The sequence below is a fragment of the Gorilla gorilla genome, chromosome 23 (assembly GCF_029281585.2).
Source record: "Gorilla gorilla gorilla isolate KB3781 chromosome 23, NHGRI_mGorGor1-v2.1_pri, whole genome shotgun sequence".
In the NCBI taxonomy this organism is placed as follows: Eukaryota; Metazoa; Chordata; class Mammalia; order Primates; family Hominidae; genus Gorilla; species Gorilla gorilla.
The window spans coordinates 43,845,034-43,865,234 of NC_086018.1; the positions used below are offsets into that span (position 1 = coordinate 43,845,034).

The window sequence follows — 20,201 nt, forward strand, 5'->3', positions numbered from 1 at the left end:
CGAAACATAGAACAGTACATACAGCATGGCATGGAAACCTTTGAAGCACAGATGTTCTGTTGTATTAAAATATAAAAACTCAGAGGGAAATTAGATACCAGATAGACCAACAATTTAGAGAAGGAAGAGGGAGCCAAAATGGGTGGTTTGTGGTGGGTATTGAACACATAGTTTCCAGCGTCATGCAGGGAGACCCTGTGTAGAATCTGCACCATAAATTAGACTTGTACTTTAATTTTCTGAATGAGAAGAGTATGCAGTGGGACCAGTGACATAAATGAGAGTTGAGAACAAAAGATCATCATAGCAGATGAAGGTGGAAGTAAAGTGAACTTTAGAAAGCAATGAAAATATCTCTTGACATTCGAGTTTATTCTGAAAAACTTGTGACCCCTTGCAAAAGTAAGGGGATCTTCAGATGTATCTCTGTCCCAGGACCTCCATCTTGCCTGGCCCTCTCCCTGTCTCCTGCCCCCTGCCTTGCTCTCCAGCACCCTGCAAGCGGGAGCTCTTCTTTTTGGAGGTGGTCCCAACAGGTAGCACAAGTCCCATGAAACTCCAGGAAGCCCCGGGCTCCCTGGGCAGCACTTTGGGAAGTGTCTTTTTTCCTCTCAGTAAGAAAGTTCTTAGAGAACAGGGCCAAGGTCAATGAGGGCTCCCCCCTGGGGATGCACTGGGGTGAGATGGGGTGAGGAGGTTGCCTTTTCAGGGCCACACTCTTGGCATGTTTTCTTCTTTGGCTGATAGAAATTGGCATATTTTAAAGTATTTTGGTTTGTAGCAATATAACGCCTTTTGAGAGCAATTTTTAAACTGAACTACTACTTTGCACTCTAAAAAACTCTACATTTTACCATGGTCCGAGAAGATATTTGTTTAGATGTGACAAGGGATTTGTGAAGCGTCTTCATCTAGGAAAACCTTTTTCTAACAGGGCGGATAATTACACAGGTTTGTAGAAGCCTGGGTGGAGGAGGCTTGCTCGTGCTGAGCATGCTATGTGCGGGCCAGCTCTGGGAGAGGTTCTAATTGTGCGCCCCTCCCTGCTCCACAGCGTACTTTGGAAAGCCCTGCAGCACACAAATCCCTTGCCTTCATGGGTTTGTTATCTAAAAAGAGTTTTAAAATATATATCCTGGTTGCAAAAAGAATACAGATATTACATATAATATATGTATCTGTTATACAGATATTATAAAGTCCATATATATCAGAACATTATGAAAAGTCTTTTAACACATTTAAATCATTTTAATTTACATAATGCATATTTTTTCAGTGCCAGTACTTTTTAAGGTTGGTTTGTTTATTTACTTATTTTTGAGACAGAGTCTTGCTCTGTCGCCCAGGCTGCAGTGCAGTGGCGCAATCTCGGCTCACTGCAGCCTCTGCCTCCCGGGTTTAAGCGATTTCTCCTGCCTCAGCCTCCCGAGTAGCTGGGACTGCAGGCGGCTCACCAGCACGCCCAGCTGATTTTTTTGTATATTTAGTAGAGATGGGGTTTTACCGTGTTGGCCAGGCTGGTCTCATACTCCTGACCTCGTGATCCGCCTGCCTCAGCCTCCCAAAGTGTTGGGATTACAGGCGTGAGCCACTATGCCCGGCCTATTTATTTATTAATTCAACAAATATTCATTAGTGCTTCCCATGTTCTAGGCCGGAAGTTGGCACGCCTTTTCTGTGAAGGGCCACATAGTAAATATTTTGGCTTTGTAGGCCTTGCTGTCTCTTGGCAGCTCCTCCACCCTGCCCTTGCAGTGTGACAGCAGCCGCCAACACAGGCAAGTGATGGGCATGGCTGTGTGCCGTAGAACCTTGTTTACGGATACTGACATTTGAATTTCAAATTTTCATGTGTCAGAAATCAGTATTCTTTAGATTTTTTCCAATCATCTAAATATATTCAAACTGTTTTTCATTTGCTGTCATAAAAAGCACAGGCCATCATTGGCTGGCCCTTGTTCTTAGCAGTCTTCTAAACACCGACAGAGCAGTGACCAGAACAGAGTTCCTGTCGCCCTGGAGTCTACATTTAATGATGTAGAGGACTTTAAGTAGCACTGATTTTGATAGCTGGAAGAATAGTTTAGCTTGATGGAATCTGTCTCATCAGACAATTCCAGTTTTAACATTTCAGCTTACCTGACTGTACTTTAAAAGTGAGCTTGGCACATCAATCTGCTGGTCATTAATACCCTTACTGTGGATTGTTTTTCTGTATCATGCTGTTTCCCAGCCTTTGTTCTTCTCCCCTGCTAATATCTTATCACCTTGCTGGTACAAGGCCACCCAATTTAGTGTTGGGCCCTGTGTTGAACCAGCTGAGGCCCAGTGCAGTGCTGCCTCGGCCATTCAGCAGTACAAGGTGCTTTACTGACGCTGTGGTCTTGGTGGCCTGGGTCAAGACCCCAGAGCCCCCTGCTGAAGAGCTGGCCAGCACTATCAAGTCCCGCTCTAGTGCTGATTGCAGGGTTCTTTCAAGGCAGTTTTGCAACGAACAGGCTCATGCCTTCTATTTGTAGTAGCTATGGAAACGTTAGAAGCTCTCTTTCTAAAGCTAAGCATACAATAAAGCACTTCAGATGTTGGTGGGATTAGAGACTTTAGAAGATGTTTAATTTTCTCTCCTACTCTTTCTTTCTCTCTGTCCCTTTAGAGAGGGAACAAGAGGGCAATGTGAATATTAACTGAGACTTGCTTTAATCTCTCTCGTGACACTTCAGACTGTCTAGGTCTGCACAGGCTGCACTCTTAACAAGGAGTGGCATGCATATTCATGACCCAGGGCTGTGGACCAGACACACTTCCTAGGGCTATATTTTACAGTGTTTTTATTTTCTACTCAAATTTCTTGAAAGAAACAACTATGAAAAATTGATTTTGTGATTATGATTAAGTCTAGAACCCAAGACAGCAGTGCTAAAATGTTCTCACTGGAAATAGGAACAGATTAGAGGAGGTTTGTGTAGTATTTGATTTACAGATAGACAACACAAACCCCAAAATGTTGGTGCTCACTTAGAGGGGGCAGTGGAGCAAACTTCACATCTGCCTAAGAAGAATGCATAAGGGTTCTACCTTCGTGAAGTCCTCCTTAAACCGGAAGGAAAGATGAATTTCACTTAAAATATGTAAGAGTATTAAATGTATATTTAAATGAAAAGTGTGGAGGTTTACTATTATTGGCTTGGTTGTTATTTCTGATTCTCAAGGCCGTGAAAGGGAGTTGACTCCAGAGTAGTCTTGTAGCCTTATTTCTTGTCAGCCTTTCACACTTCCTTGACTACATCTTTTTGCACTTTGGATACTAATTTTGGAAGAAGACAAAAATGCCTTTTCTGCTTTGGGCTTCAGTGTTTCTTCTATTAGGTTGTCAGGTCCGTGGCTGCGCCAAGAATCTGCTCCGTGTGAAATACTTGACTATCATATTTTGTTCCTGAAGTAGTATGCCTGAAGCCTGGGGCTGCAGGGGGCTGAGCAGGACCCATCACCCTAGCTGCAACCAGTGTCCCTGTTTGAGGGAGACACCTGGCAGCCCTTCATCTCCAAGAGGGCTTTTCTTCAGTCTCATTCTTTCTGTGCTCCACTTGCCTTATATATAAAGCGGGCATTGTGTAAGTTTGTATTCTACAGAAATTAGCTACCAAACACTTTAAGGGTGGGTTGCTATTAAAATACCATGATAACAGTATTTTCACAAAACGTGATAGAAATGTTGCCCTCCAACCCCAAGATGAACATGATTAAAATCCACTCTTTGATCCCATCCACATGGGAATTCTGGTGTTTTGTTGTCATGGACCTTTTATTTATGCAGTCCAGCCTCCTTGCCTGGGTTGCATTCATATCGGTTTACTTTCATCTAATCTCTCAAACCCTAAAAAGCCCTGGGTCGGGAAACCACACCAACAACAGGAGGCAAAAATACAGCCTGTGGGTCGCTGCAGTGCCACCATGGCCCCACCCACGTGGTGAATGAGAGATAGCATGCTCACATTTGTTCATTTAGCAAACATTTCCCAGCATCACGCTAGGGACAGAGCACAGAGAAGTGAGTACTGTTGGTCTTGTTGTGAGGAGTTCACAGTGCATTAGAGTATATAGAAATACAAACAAACAGTCATAGCTTACATAATTTCAATAAGGCCAGACACGGTGGCTGTAGTCCCAGCTATTCGGGAGGCTGAGGCAAGAGGATCACTTGAGCCTAGGCTTTCAAGACACAATTTCAATAAATATGTATTGAACATCCACTTTGTGCTGGGAACGAGACTCGGTGCTAGGATATCGAAGTCAATTAGATGGGGCTCCTGCCCTCGAGGAGCTCACAGACTCATAAGCAGATGAGTACAGTGCAGTGTGATGAGAACTGTTAAAAAAGAAAGAGAGAATGCATTGGAAACAGACAGCAGGTGCACCTAATCTAAGCAGGTGCCGAGGGGTAGCTAAGACAGGGAAGGCTTCCGGGAGACTGTGATACTTGCTGAGTCTCGAAGGCTAAGTGTGCCCCATGAGAAAGGAAGCAGCAGTGAGGGAAGCACATCCCAGGTCAGGGATTCGTGTGTGCAGAGACAGAGGGGAGGCCAGCGTTGCAACATTGTCAGAGGCTGAGAGATGAGGGCGCCTGGCAGGAGAGGTGGGTAGGGGCCGTCTGGCAGGGTCTCGCGTGCCCTGGAGTGGAGCACTTTGATAGTCCCTTTCCTCCAGAGACATCCTGTGTTTGCTGCTGGCAGTGATGGTGCTGGCACCCGACTCTTCAGTTTCTGAGCCAACCACCCCTCTGATCTCAGGAGCTCTGAATGCATTATTGGGAATTTCAGCTTTCCTACTTTAATTATATTTAAGTGAATAACCAGGACATTTCAGAAAGGAGTGTTATGCTTCTTTCATTTACCATTAGAGAGTTATACTCATGAACAAAAATTCCCCAGTCTTACATTTCTTGCTCCTTGAGTCAGTTCTCATAATCACTGACTCCTCATTTTCCTATAAAAAGTGAGAAAATGAATTTGTATATTGACAGTGACATCCTGGGTGTGAAATTCAAATAATTCATTGTTGAGAAATTGACGGATATGTTGGAAGTGCTTGATACCGGGGCTCATTATCTTTGTTCTCTATACTGGCACAAAGTGGGGGTTCAGTGATCATGGAAAAGAGGCGGATATTCAAATTTAGGTTTAATGCCTTTGAATATTTGAATAGATTCTGTCTCCAGAAAGGAAATGCAGCCATATAAAGGACCTGGACTTTGTCACGAGAGAATGACAGATAAATGACACAATAAGAACTTTTTCCCCACCATAGACAGATGACTGATTATAGAACCAGCATTAGCTGGGCACTGACAGTCCTTTTCTCTGCCATCTGGAAAAGGTCAGTCATTTATACCCACCAGTGGTTTTGATGCTAAACCTCCAAAGACCAGCAGGTCATTCACTCAGCACATGTTGGTTGGTCCTTTGCTTTGTGCCAGGCTCCATGTTGAGGCCCAAGGCCCCAGGAACACACGACCACAGCCGTGGAGGAGCTGGCAGACACAGGCCAGGAGCTTAAGTGCTGTGAGTGGGGAAGCAGAGAGGACCCTGGGCCAGCTCACCCGGTGTGTATTGGAGGGACTAAGATGGAGCAACCTTTTTAAAGCCCCAAAAACACTTCTGAGCATACAGCTGCCTGTGTTTAGTACGTTTCAGTTGTCTGACTTAATTGGACAGTCATTTTTACTATTTTCTTTTGAGGCCGTTGAATTAGGGAGAGAAACTGTTGGACTCATTTTCTTTCCCAAATACTACAGGAAAGAGCACCAGCTTTGTGAATGTTGAAGTTTTCTCTGTGTTCTCATGCCATGTTGGGGGAGCTAGAAATGTCTCAGAACTGGTCCACAGCGTTGCACAGGGGTGTTCAGGACAAGATCAGAAGACTTGGCTCTTTAGCTCTAGGGTTTGATACCTTGTGGGGACACTGACTCCCTGGTTCTGGCATTGGCAGTGCCCGAGTGGGAAGCATCTGATAATCATCAGGGGACAGGACTTGTTTGTCTTGCTGCCTTTATCTGCTCGTGGGCAGGGAGGTCTCTTTCTTTGGATAGGTATTTGTTCTACCCTAGGTTCTTTGTTGTTCTCCCTGGATCAGGGTGCCAGGCCCAGTAGGGACACAGCCTCTCTTGGCAGTCTCTTATATATATGTCCCTGGATCCAACCACTGAAGACTGGTCCCTGCAGTACTTTTTGTAAAGTCCTTCATAGAACTACATATAATAGCTTAATGTTTGCATGAGGTTTACACGGCTCTTGGTGATTAAATCAAATGCCCTACTCAGTAATGTGGCGATGCTATCCCAGTCTTCGTAGGTTGTCTCTGGTCTCCTGCCAAGTGGAACGTGCCAGGTGAACACTTGGGCACAGTGAGCCCCGATGCTTTCAGGAGCCTGAGTATTCAAACTAAACACAGCAAATCCTTCAAAGCCCTTCCAGCTTCATCTTTAGAATACTGAATGCGGGAAATTCCATGGTGACTCCTAGGAAACAATTCTTATTTCTAACTGGGCTCCCATTAAAACAAGATGATTTTCCTGATTCTAACCTGACGTCTTTGTGACTGATTCTTTAGTGCTCTTCTTATTCTTTCCCTAGTGAGTCAGTAACATAATTATTCAACAAAGGAATGTGTGTGTGTGCACGCACACACATTTGCCTGTGTGTGTGTTCTTGGGTTCATAAACTTCAGTTTGAGCTACTCTAAGTCTTTGCTTCCTTGTTCATTCATTCAACAAATACTGAGTAAATCTCTCTGGGTGCCCGTGGCTGGACATCACGCACACATGCTGGATGTACAGTGCATATGCCTGCGTTGCCTCTTTTTAATGTGTTTGCACTTGAGATGCATATTCAGAGAATGCATCCTCAAGAAAACTTGTGGATTGATACTGGATGTTCCGTGTTTCTGTGCTCCTCTACTCCTTTTCTGATAATTCTTATGTGAAGTTATCAAACAGGAAAGTATGTTGTCACATTCCTTCACTCTGGCTCCAGTTCTGACCCAGTGGGTGATATATGCCATCCGAAACCTTACCGAAGACAACAGCCAAAACCAAGATTTGATTGCAAAGATGGAGGAACAGGGGCTGGCAGATGCATCCCTACTTAAAAAAGTGGGTTTTGAAGTTGAAAAGAAAGGCGAAAAGCTGATCCTGAAATCTACTAGAGACACCCCTAAGCCAGTAAGTACCCTCGAGGGAACTGTCCTTCCCTTTGATTTGTAGAAAGCTGTTTCCACTTCCCCATTGCTTCAAGCACGAGGCTCTTTGTAAGAATATGGATGGGAGAATTGTGCCCTCTATAGTGGTTTACCGAGGAAAGCCCTAAAGATAGCTGCAAACGGTTTTTTTGTTCCGGCTTTATGCTGCCATTTTCTTAAAAGAGGGACAATTTCAAACTCATTCTGGGTGAGAAATACAAAAGGCATATCAAAAGTTATACATGGTCTAAAAGTAAGTTTCTCATAGGAATTAGATTTTCTTTAAAAGATAGTTAATGTTCACTATAGTTTAAAAAACAAAACTCCTTGAATAATATTGCATGAATTCTTTTAGGTTTCTCTAAGTTATTTGTCACCACTGACCAAAGTTCTGGGTTTTTGCCCCTTTTGTCTGATGAATCTTGTGAACAGATTTGTTACATCTGCAATTTTGTTTCTTTCTTCTTCTTAGTGAATGAACTACATCCAAATGCCTGAATTTTTGGAATCTGTTTCATGGATTTTTCATCTTCTACAGTATGTGAAATTGCAAGTGTTTGAAGATTTAGAAGTACAAATTTGGGAACTTACAAATCTTTTAGGTAGTAGAGTTTAACGTGTGTAAGCTAAAAGTGAAGTAACTGAGTGTTCTCTTGTTTCTTTGCATTAATGTAGCTGTGTGGTTTTCCTTTGTCCCCCTGGATAGAACGTGCATTTAACGAATATATTGTACTTACTGTGACAGCAGATAATAAACCAGTCTCTTGGAGGGCACAACCCTTATTTGACAAAACTTGGATGTTGGCTTGACTGTGTTTGTCCCTTCAGATGGCAAGTCAGCATCATTCTTTATATTCCTCTTCTCATTGGGTTTTCTGAACTCTGGCAGGCGGTTGAAGTAGTTTCTCACTGTGATTAATTCTAGCAATCTCTTTTCACCCCTCTGCCTTTCCAAAACATTGACAAGACTCATTTCCAGTTAATTAATTCGAGAACCCTCCCTCTTCATTTTAGGTACTGGGCTGTCTTGTCACTGAGCCCTATCCCTTTGGAATGTGGCAGGGAGTGAGGTTGGTGAGAGAACATGTGGGCACTTAACTCTTCGTGTTCCAGTTCATCCCAGAAGTAGACATCCCAGGACCCATTCTGTGTCAAGGTGAATGCCTGTGTCCTCCCCAGCTTCATGCCTCTGTCATGGGGGAAGGAATAGCTTATGTTCTGCTCTGGTGCAGTGCCATAGATTAAAGGTACATTTCTATCTTCTTTGATTTAAAAAGCACCAGTCTCATAAAGGTGCCACTCAGTTTTAGCCATGTCTTTACTGAAATTGCAAAAGTACTTTTAGGGAGCAGGAGTTTATTTGACATCTAGTTTTCTGTCTGTCTGTTCATCTATCTATCTGTCTGCTGTATGAGAGGTAGGACTGGCTTAAATGACCACTGAACTCACTGAATCCAGATCATTCATATCATCAACAAAAGCTCTAGGGGGAGGTCACGTTGTGAATGCTTAAAACATATTATTTTCTTCAACAACCATATCGCTAAACTAATATATCCAGAGATTTTGCACAATTCGTGTTGAACCTTCCAAAATAAAAATAAAGACCTGTCCAAAAGTTTTTACAAAAATACTGATTGCTCCCAAATAAAGTGCTTCTAAGCTTTGTGTAGACATAGTTTAACTGATTTGTAAAAATAGCTTAAGCATGTTGAGAATGAAGTAAAAGTTTTCCCATGTGCTGTCTAATGTACTCTGTGTAACTCTGAAGACACATCAGCTTCTAGGATTGCAGCAATCTATGAATAACATTTTTTCTCTCGTTTATGACTTTCCATCAGTAAAGAAGCCATTGCAGAATTTAAAATTACACAAAGGAGTCTTTCTCTCCTGGGACATAAAGAGTTAAAGCTCTGTCCTCTAAATAGAAGCCTGGCCAAAGGGAGAAAACAGTGGGAGTCCCTTTTCCCTTTTAACAAGTTTGCAATAGACACTTCTTTTTTTCCTGTCTCAATGGATGTGTGCACACCAGTGGAATCGCACAAACTTGTCGGTATGAGCTATATAATAACAAACACAAATAAATAAAAGGGAGCCTTGTGAGAATACAGAATGGGGTAATGGTTATGTGTTTTCTAAGTAGGAAGTGTGGGGCTTGCATAGTGAAAACATGCTGATGACTGCATTGTGGCTGCCTTTGATTCCCTCGGATGGATTAATTCTTGAGCACAACAGCTTCCCTGTCCTCTACCGTGGAGGACTCAGAGCTCCTGAGAACCTTGTTTTACATGCTATAGAGGATTAATCATCACCTCAATCAGTCATTTAGAAGGAAGAAAAAAGCAGGCCAGCCTTACAAAATTTGTAAAGAGACAGAATGGTCACAGCAAGTTTTGTGACCATATTATTGCTTTCAAGAGCGAGCTGACAAAGCTTTTAGCTGGCTTCACTTTAAAAGATAGAGGGGAAGGCTTCTCAGCTTGATACTGAGTCCAAGTATTTGCAGAGTGATTATTTTTTAATACCTTAACAATGGATGTGAAGATTTCAAAAATACTTATTTTTGCAATCTTAAAACAGTCAGCTCTCTGTATCCACAGATTGAACCAACTGGGGATTGAAAATACTCAGGAAAAATAAAATAGTAGTACAACAACAAAAAATAATACAAATTTTAAAATACAAGGTAACAACTATTTCCATAGCATTTACATTTTATTAGGTGTTACAAGTAATCTGGAGATGATTTAAAGTATGTGGGAGAATGCGGGTAGTTTATATGCAAATACTGTGAAGGCTCATATCAGAGACTTGAGCATCCATAGATTTTGGCATCCAAGGGGGGGGGTCCTGAAACCAATACTCGACAGATTTCAAGGGCCAGCTTACTAAACTGTTAGGATTTGTTAATATTTGTTCATTGTCCTCCTGCCCCAGCCATGTAAGACATGCCTGCTTCCTCTTCTGCCATGATCCTAAGTTTCCTGAGGCCTCCCCAGCCATCCTTCCTGTATAGCCTGCAGAGCCATGAGCCAATTAAACCTCTTTTCTTTATAAATTATCTAGTCTCAGGGAGTTCTGTATAGCAATACGAGAACGCACTAATACAACATCCTGATTTTGTGGTTCTGTTCTTGTTTTTGTTTTTAGGAGCTAACATTGAGATGCATTTTTTTGTTGTTGTTCAGTAACTTCACAATCTAAGCATAGGGCTTTGGAAACTGCTCAAACATGTCATTTGCAAAATAGGATATAGAAAAAATGATTGAGATGATTTGGGCTACCAATTAATACGTCTTTAAATCAAATTTTTTTGTGTGCATCTTACATCCATTCTCTCTTGAAGTCATTCATGTGCTGCCCTGATAACACATGGCATTTAAGTGTTATTTAAATGATTTTTTTTTTCGAGATGGAGTCTTGCTCTGTCACCCAAGCTGGAGTGCAGTGGCATGATCTCAGTTCACTGCAACCTCTGCTTCCCAGGTTCAAGCAGGTCTCCTGCCTCAGCCTCCTGAGTAGCTGGGATTATAATTTTTGTATTTTTAGTACAGACAGGGTTTCACCATGTTTGCCAGGCTGGTCTCAAACTCCTAACCTCATGATCCGCCCTCCTTGGCCTCCCAAAATGCTGGGATTACAAGCATGAGCCACTGCGCCTGGTCTTAAAATGATTTTTTTACTGTCCTTTAGTTTCCATCCTTGAATGAATAAACAAAGATGTTAGAACAAAAATTCCAGTCTTTGCAGGAAGAAAACTTTTTAAAAAATCTTTCATCATCAGTAAGTTCTACACATAAGTGCTTCACATGTGAAGCAGTAGAATTGAGGCGGAATTTTTAAATGCAGAAAAGTTGAGGAAGAACCTTAACATTTAAGATCTAATATAAAACCAAGCCTGTGGGGTGGGGGGGAACCAAAAAAACAACAACGAAAAAACACCCTCTCGGTGCTGTCCAAGGTTCTGATCGTTTCAGCCATATTGGCTTGTCCACATAAAATCAGTTAAAAACCTTGTTTTCAAACTTCAGATTTTTTTTCTTGTGTTTGTATGACACAGTATCTGTTTCCTCTTTCCTACACACTTTATATATTTATTTATATTTTGAGGTCAAATATTATGTGATATTTTGCAATATGAATTTCATATACCATCCACAATATACATGAATTTTTAAGCTTTTGCTGTAAACATAGTGGTTATGGTATTAACTCATCCATCAGACTTTCCTCATCTCAACCAGAGACATTCCTGTCAGTGGAAATTAATTTTCATAGTTTTCCATAATTATTCTTGCTTAAATTAGAAACATTATATTAAATGTTTCTTTTTGTTTAAACAACATCATATACATTATTCATTTACTCACAAATTTCTATGCTTATTTCACATCATTGAAGCAAGGGCTTAGGCAATTTTTATCATACGGATTTAATTTTTCCACCACTTTGTAAAGTGTATTGGCCAAGAATATCAGCTCTGAAGCTAGAATTCCTGGGTTTCAGTCCCTGCTCTTTCTCCTGCTTACCCATGGGCAGGTTCTATAAGTTCTGGGTGTCTCCATTTTCTCATTGTCAGCCCCACTGAAAATGCGGCTCATAATACCACCTGCCTGATCAGAGCACATGAGAGCACAAGCAAGTGGTTGTGTGTGAAGTGCTTAGTCCTGGTATTAATCCCATTATATGAATGAGGAGGTTGAGTCACAGAGAAGTTATGCCCAAGGACACACAGCAGTTAATGCTTAGTGATTAATTGCTGTAGTTAATTGGAAGAGAATGAGTGAGAAAAAATAGATAGCTTCTTTTCCCAGAATCGTGGAAAATTAATATAGCAGAAATGCCTGGACTATGGCTTTGGACGTTGTGTTAGTGCATTCTCGCATTGCTATACAGAACTCCCTGAGACTGGGTAATTTATAAAGAAAAGAGGTTTAATTGGCTCACGGCTCTGCAGGCTATACAGGAAGTATGGCTGGGGAGGCCTCAGGAAACTTAGGATCATGGCAGAAGGGGAAGCAGGCACGTCTTACATGGCTGGAGCAGGAGGAAGAGAGTGAGGGTGGTGGAGAAGTGCTACACACTTTTAACCAGATGTTGTGAGAACTCACTATCCTGATAACAGCAAGGGGAAATCCACCCACGTGATCCAGTCACCTCCTATCAGGACATTGGGGATTACAGTTGAACATGAAAATTGGGCAGGGACACAAATCCAAACCATATCAGGTGTAGAGCAAGGAGAGTGCTATGGGAAGAACATATGCTTGCAATTAGGAAAACCCAAGTTCAAATCTCTACTTCACTTGCCAGCTGTGTGGCCTTGAGCAAGTTACTTAACCACTCTGAGCCTAAGTTTCCCCCTCGAGGACTGTACCATGCACTAGGGATACAACAGTGAACAAGACAGACATGGCCTCTGCTCTCATAAGGATTATCTTCTGGTGAGGGTGACAGAAAGTTATTAATAAGTGAACAAATATGTAAAACGAGAGCATTGCATATTGTAGTAAGTGCCATGAAGAAAATAGGCAAGTTGATGGTAACTGGGGTGTTCTTTTTGAGTAAAAGCCAGAAGAAGGTTGAAAAGGTGCCAGCTGTGCAAAGAATCAGAGAGAAATGTTCTGGAAGAGGGAGCAGCAAGTGCAGAGGCCCCCAAATTGGAAAAGCTTCACCTGTTTAGGGACCAGGTGGGTGGCCAGTGGGCCCAGTGCCTGGTGGCCAGGGGAGAACATCATGAGACCAAGTCAGAGGGGTCAGCAGGAATCAGATCATGCAGGGTCTTCAAGGCCATGGGAGGAATTTGAATTTTGCTTGAAGTACACTGGGAAGCTGTTGAGCCATTTTTAGCAGAGGAATGCCAAGATTCTGCTTGCACTTTTAAATGACTACTCTTGCAGCAGTGTGGAAAATGGAGAGGAGAAAGAATGAAAGTAGAGAAATTGCGTATGGGGCTGTTGATGACAGTGATCTAGACAAGCATGGTGGCAGTGGAAAAGGAGAGAGAGACTTGAGTTGGAACTGTGTGTCTGAGGGAGGATCCGTAGGACAAGCTGAGGGTGGGGTGCATGAAGTCCACAAGAGTAGCTCCTGAGATCTGTTGAACAGCTGGGTGGATGATTGTCCATTCACTGGGGTGGAAAAGTTGAATGTGAAGATTGGTTCTTGTGTATGTTTTATTTGTGGCAAAGAGAATCCAGAATTCTATTTTGGGCAAATGAAGTTTGAGGTGCTTTTGAGACATCCAAGTGGTGATGATTTTAAAAAGTAACTGGACCTATAAACTAGGGCTCAGAAGACAGATCAGTATTGGAAATAGATATTTGGAATGATTGCTTTTATGTATAGATGATATGAAGCCATGGAAATCAATGAGATTATCTAGGGTGAGGTTGTAGAAAGACTAGTGAAGCAGGCCTGCTGTCAACGTGTGGCCCACAGTCTAAACTTGCTCTCAACATTAGAGCATGAGGCTCCTCAGTATGTTAGAGACCCCTCAAAAAAATTGTAATGGCTTTATCACAAAAATGTACCATAATGGACTTGAGCATTCCCTTCTTTTTAAAATATATTTATGTATTGGTGGGGAGGGGGTCTTGCTCTATCACACAGGCTGAAATTCAATGCCACAACCATGGTTCCCTGCAGCCTTGAACTCCTGGGCTCAATTGATCCTCCCACTTCAGCCTCCTGAGTAGCTGGGTCTACAGGTGTGAGCCAGTGCACCCGGCTACCATTCCCTTCTTGTTAGACATTTTATTTTCTGCTTCTTATCATTAGAAATGCTGCAGTGAACATCTTAGGGCTTAAAGCCTTATCTTTGTTTTAGGTTGCATACTGTGGGAGGTCAAGGAAGGAAGATAAGGGGTTAGAGAAGATTTGTCTCAGAGAAGTAATCATATTAGAAAAGAAAAGGCACTTCCCAACTAGGTAGTTCTGACCAAACCCCTCTGAAGGCAACTGAAACACAGGTCAGAATAGTTCCAGCTACTGTTTAAAGGTACCTGGGAGCTAGCAAGACACAGCAAGGAATTACAGGGCCAGGGTCTGGGAGTGAAAAGAGTCCCAGGAAGATAAGTGTATTTGGGTTGCTGTTTCCTCTGAAAGTATTTTTCACTTCAGAGGAGGAGGCAGAGCGGCTAAGAGGCCAAAGAGTGCTTATGAGAGTCCTGGGAGCCAAGGCGGTGGGATGCTGTCCCGGTGAACCTCCATTGCTGCAGGCACGGGACCCAGTGGGCTGAATCAGACTGAGTCGCAGTGAACCGGAAGTAGTTCCTCCCAGAGAACCACACTCAGTTTCCAACCATTTGCACCCCAGAAACTGAACTAAAGTTCCCCTTGTGTGCTATGACGTGTGATGTCAGTGATGCACTACATCCTGGAGTACTGCTCACCCAGGCGTCTAGCAACAGAAATCTCAGGAAAACGGCTCTACCCTTGGTCTTGCATTATTTGTATAGTTTTTCATACGTTGTCTCAATCAAAAATAGGAGGTGACGAGACAACACAACACGATATGAAAGTCAAAAGAAGCGATAACAAATAGAAACAAACTTAGAGGGGCTCCTGATAGTGGAGTCTTCAGGCAGGAATTTCAAATAACTTTATTCAATGTGTTTAAAGAGACAAAGGACAATATTGGAAACGTCAGCAAAAGAAGGGACACACTGTGACGGGGGACCAAATGAAAATTCTTGAACTGGAAAAATATAACCAAAATTAAGAAATCAGTGGATGAGTTTAGCCACAAAAAAGATAAATAGCAAATGGAAGGAAAATAGCTCAGTCGAAAACATCCAGAAGGGATCGCTGAGAGACCAAATGATGAAAAATATAGATGATAGAGTAAAAGACATATAGGATACAGTGAAAGGTTAAGTTCTGATATCCCTATTTAGGGTCTAAGAAGAGAGGAAAAAATGGGTGCTTTAGTTTTTAGTAATAATACCCAAAAGTCACCACCAAACCTTGGGGTTTGAATATTACCAAGAAAGCAGAGTATTGAGAGAAAATTCACATGAGCATCACTTAGCCCAGAGAGGTGATTCTTTTCGTTCCTTCAATAAGCCAAGCAGTAATTGTGAGCAAGCAGAAGAGAGGGGCACCATTTCCCGAGGTTGGTCAGTCTTTTCTCTCTCTTTTTGCCTTAGTCTCACTTGCAGGTTTCTTGCCCCAGCCAGCGTGTCTGTTGACCACCACTTAGAAACTTCTCATCCCAGTCTGCATAAGGGGCTGGAGTCAATATGTGGTTGGCATGTAGTGCTCTCAGCCAGCTCGGTGCACTCTAAAGAGACTCAGGTGGTCAGCACTCGCTCAATCCTCCATGTGCTCTGACAGGCTGGGCTTTGACTGGGTATCTGGGCACTTAGTGTGCTTCTTTTCCTATAAGCTCACAATTGCATTGTTCTGACTGGTTACGCCCACACTAACCTCCTCCGTTACATCATGGGTTAAGGGAGTTATTTACAGCTTATGAGTATAGCAGGGATTTATGTCTTTGGGTAAAGTAACTATGTTTTATCTCAACACACACGACCTCTCACAAACAACATATGCTTATCCCAACAGGGCACACATTTATGATTTTGGCAGGTTTTTGAGTAGTAACATGATTTTCACCTCTTCTAGAGACATTCTGTAGTGCATTTGAAGGGAAACATGTTTACAAGCAAAAGGACATTTTGGTGGGTGTTATGGGCTGAATTGTGTACCCCCAAAATTCATATAATGAAGTCCTAACCTCAGAATGTGACCATATTTGGAGCCAAGGTTTTTAAAGAACTAAGTTAAAATAAAGTCATTAGGGTGGACCCTAATCCAGTATAACTGCTGTTCTTTTACAAAAAGAGGAAGTTTGGACACAGATACAGAGGGAAGACCATGAGAAGACACAGGGAGAAGACAATAATCTATAAGCCGGGGAGCGAGGCCTCAGAAGAGAGAATAAATTTCTGTTGTTTAAGCTGCTCAGTGTGTGGTACTTTGTATGGCAGCCCTGGCAAACTAATAAATGGTGGGAACCTTGTTTGCCAGTTTGTTTGAAACACAGCAAATATACCTAATGTCCTTTGTAATGGAGGATAAGGCACGCACCACAAAGATTTGTTTCGCACATCACAATGGGGCAGAAGCACTTTTGGAGAGATGCTAGCTAAGAATCTTCCAAAACTGAGACAGACATCAAGCCACAGATTCAAGAATACCAGTGAACCCCAAGAAGGATAAATCATAGAAAACAACACATTGTAAAACCACTGAAAATCAGTGACAAATATTTAATCTGTAAAGCAGCTTGGAAAATGGGGGCAGCAACTTCTGAGATGACTCCTATGATTCTACCTCATGCCTTCTGTGATCGTCTCCTCTTGGGCATGGGCTGGACCTACTAAATTGCCTCTAATAGAATATGGTAAGAGTAATGGATGTCACTTGCATGATTAGATTTTTAAAAACTGGAACTTCCATCTTATTGGCACTCTTGCCCTCTCACTTGCTCACTCTAATGAAGTGAGCTGCCATGTTGTGAGATGCTCACGTGGCAAGGAATTGAGGGAGGCCTCCAGCCACCATCTTATGAGGAACAGCCACCTGAGTGGTCCAGGAGGCCAGACCCTGCCCAGCCAGCCCTTCAGATGACCACATCCTTATGCAAGACCCAGAGATGGAGAAACCAGCTAAGCTGCATCTGTATTCTTGCTTCGCGGGAACTGACAGATGTTCTTATTGTAGGCCCTTGAGTTTTGGGATAATTTGTTATACAGCAGTAGTTAATTTACACAAGAAATAACACAGATTACCTTCAGAGGAGTAAATATTAGACTGACAGCTGACTTACCAACAGAAATATGTAAACCAGAAGGAAATAGAATGCTGTCTTTGAAGGTTTGAAAGTAAATAATTGCCAACCTAGAATTCTATATCCCTGCCCTGCCCCCTCGCAAAAAGAAAAATGAAAAGGGAATAAAGATATTTTAGATAAACTCTAGTGAATCATTGCCAGCAGACTTTCACTAATAGAAATACTAACGGGTATTCTTGAGACAGGAAAAAAAAAGTGTCAGGGAAGATGTAGTTTCAGAAGAGAATAGAGAGCAAGATAAGGGTGATTATATCAGTATGGAGCATAGCCTTAAAGTATATTAAGCAAAAGCTGACAGAACTAAGAGGAAAAGTAGAGAAATCCACAATCACAGTGGAAATTTTTAATAAATTTCTCCTAGTACTAGAATAAGCAGACAAAAATAATATCTAAGGATATTAAGTATTTGAACAATGCAGTTAGGGTTAGCCTTAGTAGACATATTGAACCCTGAACCCAATAACTTTGAAAGCATGGAAAAGCCAACCTCATGCATTAACATAAATCCAAAGACCCTAAACATGATATTAACAAACTATATATTTTAGGGATGTAAGATTGGCACAACATTTTTTAAAAGCTGGGCACAGTGGTACATGCCTATAGTATCAGCTACTCCGGAGGCTATGGTGGGAGGATCACTTGAGCCCAGGAGTAAAAGACCAGCCTGGGCAAAATAGTGAGATCATGTCTTTAAAAAATAAATTTAAAAATTAAAAAAAAAATGTTAAGTCAATTAGAAAACCACCATATTAATAAAACAAAATCATTATCAACTAGTACAGGGAAAAAAGTATAATAAAATTCAACATTCAATTGTGATAGTAAAAATAAACAGCAAATTTGGAGTAGAAGAGAACTTTGTTGTTCTGAAGAATACCTACAAAAACCCCTATAGCAAACATTGGACTGGTTGAAGAAATGTTGAAGATTTTCTTTTTGCTATTAAGAACAAGGCAAAAGTCAATCACAATACACTGCTTACATTTATCCTTATGTTGGAAAGGCGAAATAGCCCATGAAATACAGGGGGGAAAAGGGAGGTGGAGGGGTAATCAAGGGGAAAGAACTAAGACAGTAGGATTGTTTATATAGCTAATGCAAAAAAAAAGTTTGCATAAGTTGTTAGAATGAATAAATGAATACAGCAAGGTTGCTGGATACAAGTTTAATATACAAAGGTTCATTGAATTTCTACATACTAGCAACAGAGAGTTAGGAAATCAATTTTTTAAATAAATTCTAAAGTGTATAACGAAATGCAATGACAACAAAACCAAGAATAGCCAAGATATTCTGAATGAAGAACCAAGTGGAGAAGTTGCTCTAGTAAACATCAAAACTATTAAAAGCAAGCTTAGTTAAAAGAATATTGTACTAGCACCCAGGTAGATAAGTAGATCACAGAATAGTGTCCAGAAACAGACACATATGTGGGCACAATATGTTTTAAAAGGTAGCACTGCAGAGCATGGGGTGGTGGGCAAAGGGGAAGGTGGTCGTTTCAACAAATCATGCTGGGACCACTGAATATTGGGGGCTTGGAGCAAGGATAAGTGACCCTTCCCTTATACCATATAAAAATATCAACTCCTAGATGGATTGTAGATCTGACAAAATGCTAAATGACATTCAGCAAAATGCTAAAACTTAAAGAAAACAGAGTCTCATGACTATATAGGGTAAAACTTTTTAAGTGTGTTACAAAAGCCCCTAAAATGGACTTCATAAAAAAATTATAAGAAACACCATTAAGAGAGTGATTTCTCCAGAGAAGTCAATAGGAATATATGTAAAATAAGGAAATGGCTCACAAACCGTGTAGACCGAAGTCCCACAATCTGCTGTCTGCAAACTGAGGACCAGGAAAGCAGTGGTGTAAATTCCAGTTTGGGTACAAAGGCAGAGAACCAGGAGAGCCAGTGGTGTAAGTCCCAGTCCACGGGCAGAAGACCAATGTTTCAGTTCAAGCAGCAGGCAGAGACAGCATTTAACATTCCTCTGCCTTGTTCTTTTCAGGCCCTCAGCAGATGGGATGATGCCCACCTACCCTGGGGTGGACTGTCTGTGTTATTCCGTCCAGATGCCAAACTGTTCTGGAAACACCCTCACCGACACACCCAGAAATAATGTGTAACCAGATATCTGGGCATCCTATGGTCCAGTCACGTTGACACATAAAATTAACCATCACAAGTCCACCCTTTGTCAACTTGGCACCTATACCTGTCTCTGTAAACCACACTTCTCCAAATGAAGACAATAACAAAGTCATAATTCTGCCTAAATGATACACATATCCCAAGTACAACTGAAAAGCCACTAACCCCTTCACCCGAAGAGGAAGTAGAGTCCTTAAGTGTTTATTCGTCTCCTTGATATCCTATGACTTAAATACTGTGATGTAAAATTAACAATACTTAAAATACTATACTGTAAAGTCAGTACACCTCATGTTGCATGGTAAAGGAATAATCTAGGAAAGAAAATGAAGATACTTGCTATGCTTTATAGATATACAGCCACAAACATATTCATCACTAGATTGGTCATGTGGTTGTAGCTGGTATTTATAACTACCTTCTGCTACTGCATTGCATGTAGGGAAGGCAATTGTACCCAGAGTGTCTGTTTCAGTAAAGACAAAATGCTATTCCTTCTGTGATGGGAGCAGTCCTTGTCATCTGCCTGCTACCAGGTAGCTGGTCAATCATCCTGGAGAGTGGTGCCATATTGGGGCTCAATGTTGGTCTCTACTCCTGGCCAACTGGACGCCCGGTGGTATTCAGGCGGCCTTGGTGGGTGGAATTCCATGTTGCTGAGCCCATGCATAGCCTTCATCACTGCCACCATGGCCACTTTGTTCATGAGCCCATTGGACAGTGACAGGAGTGGCTGGGAAAACAGGCTGCCTGGCATTCCCACAATGGGCTATTCTCTCCACCAGATTTTTTAAAATCCTGCTTTGCTGAGGTCATCTTTTGGGGGGCATTCTCATGGAAAAACGTCTTCACATTTATTTTCCCACCCAGGTCTCCCTACATACCTCTTCCTAAGACATCCTTGTCACCAGCTTTTCAGTCATGCTCCTTCCAAGTCCCTGGCC

At 41.9% G+C, this 20,201-nt stretch overlaps 1 protein-coding gene across 2 annotated transcripts in view; it reads left to right on the forward strand.

Moving 5' to 3' along the window:
- ATXN10 (ataxin 10) overlaps nucleotides 1–8,029 on the forward strand; it is a 173,603-nt gene extending 165,574 nt beyond the window's left edge. For both annotated transcript variants that reach the window (XM_055375381.2, XM_031005368.3), the window contains 2 exons: nucleotides 7,032–7,219; nucleotides 7,709–8,029. In XM_055375381.2, coding sequence (XP_055231356.1) covers nucleotides 7,032–7,219; nucleotides 7,709–7,711 — 191 coding nt within the window. In that variant the 3' untranslated portion in view covers nucleotides 7,712–8,029. The remainder of the gene's footprint in view (nucleotides 1–7,031; nucleotides 7,220–7,708) is intronic.
- The last annotated feature ends 12,172 nt before the right edge of the window (nucleotides 8,030–20,201 follow it).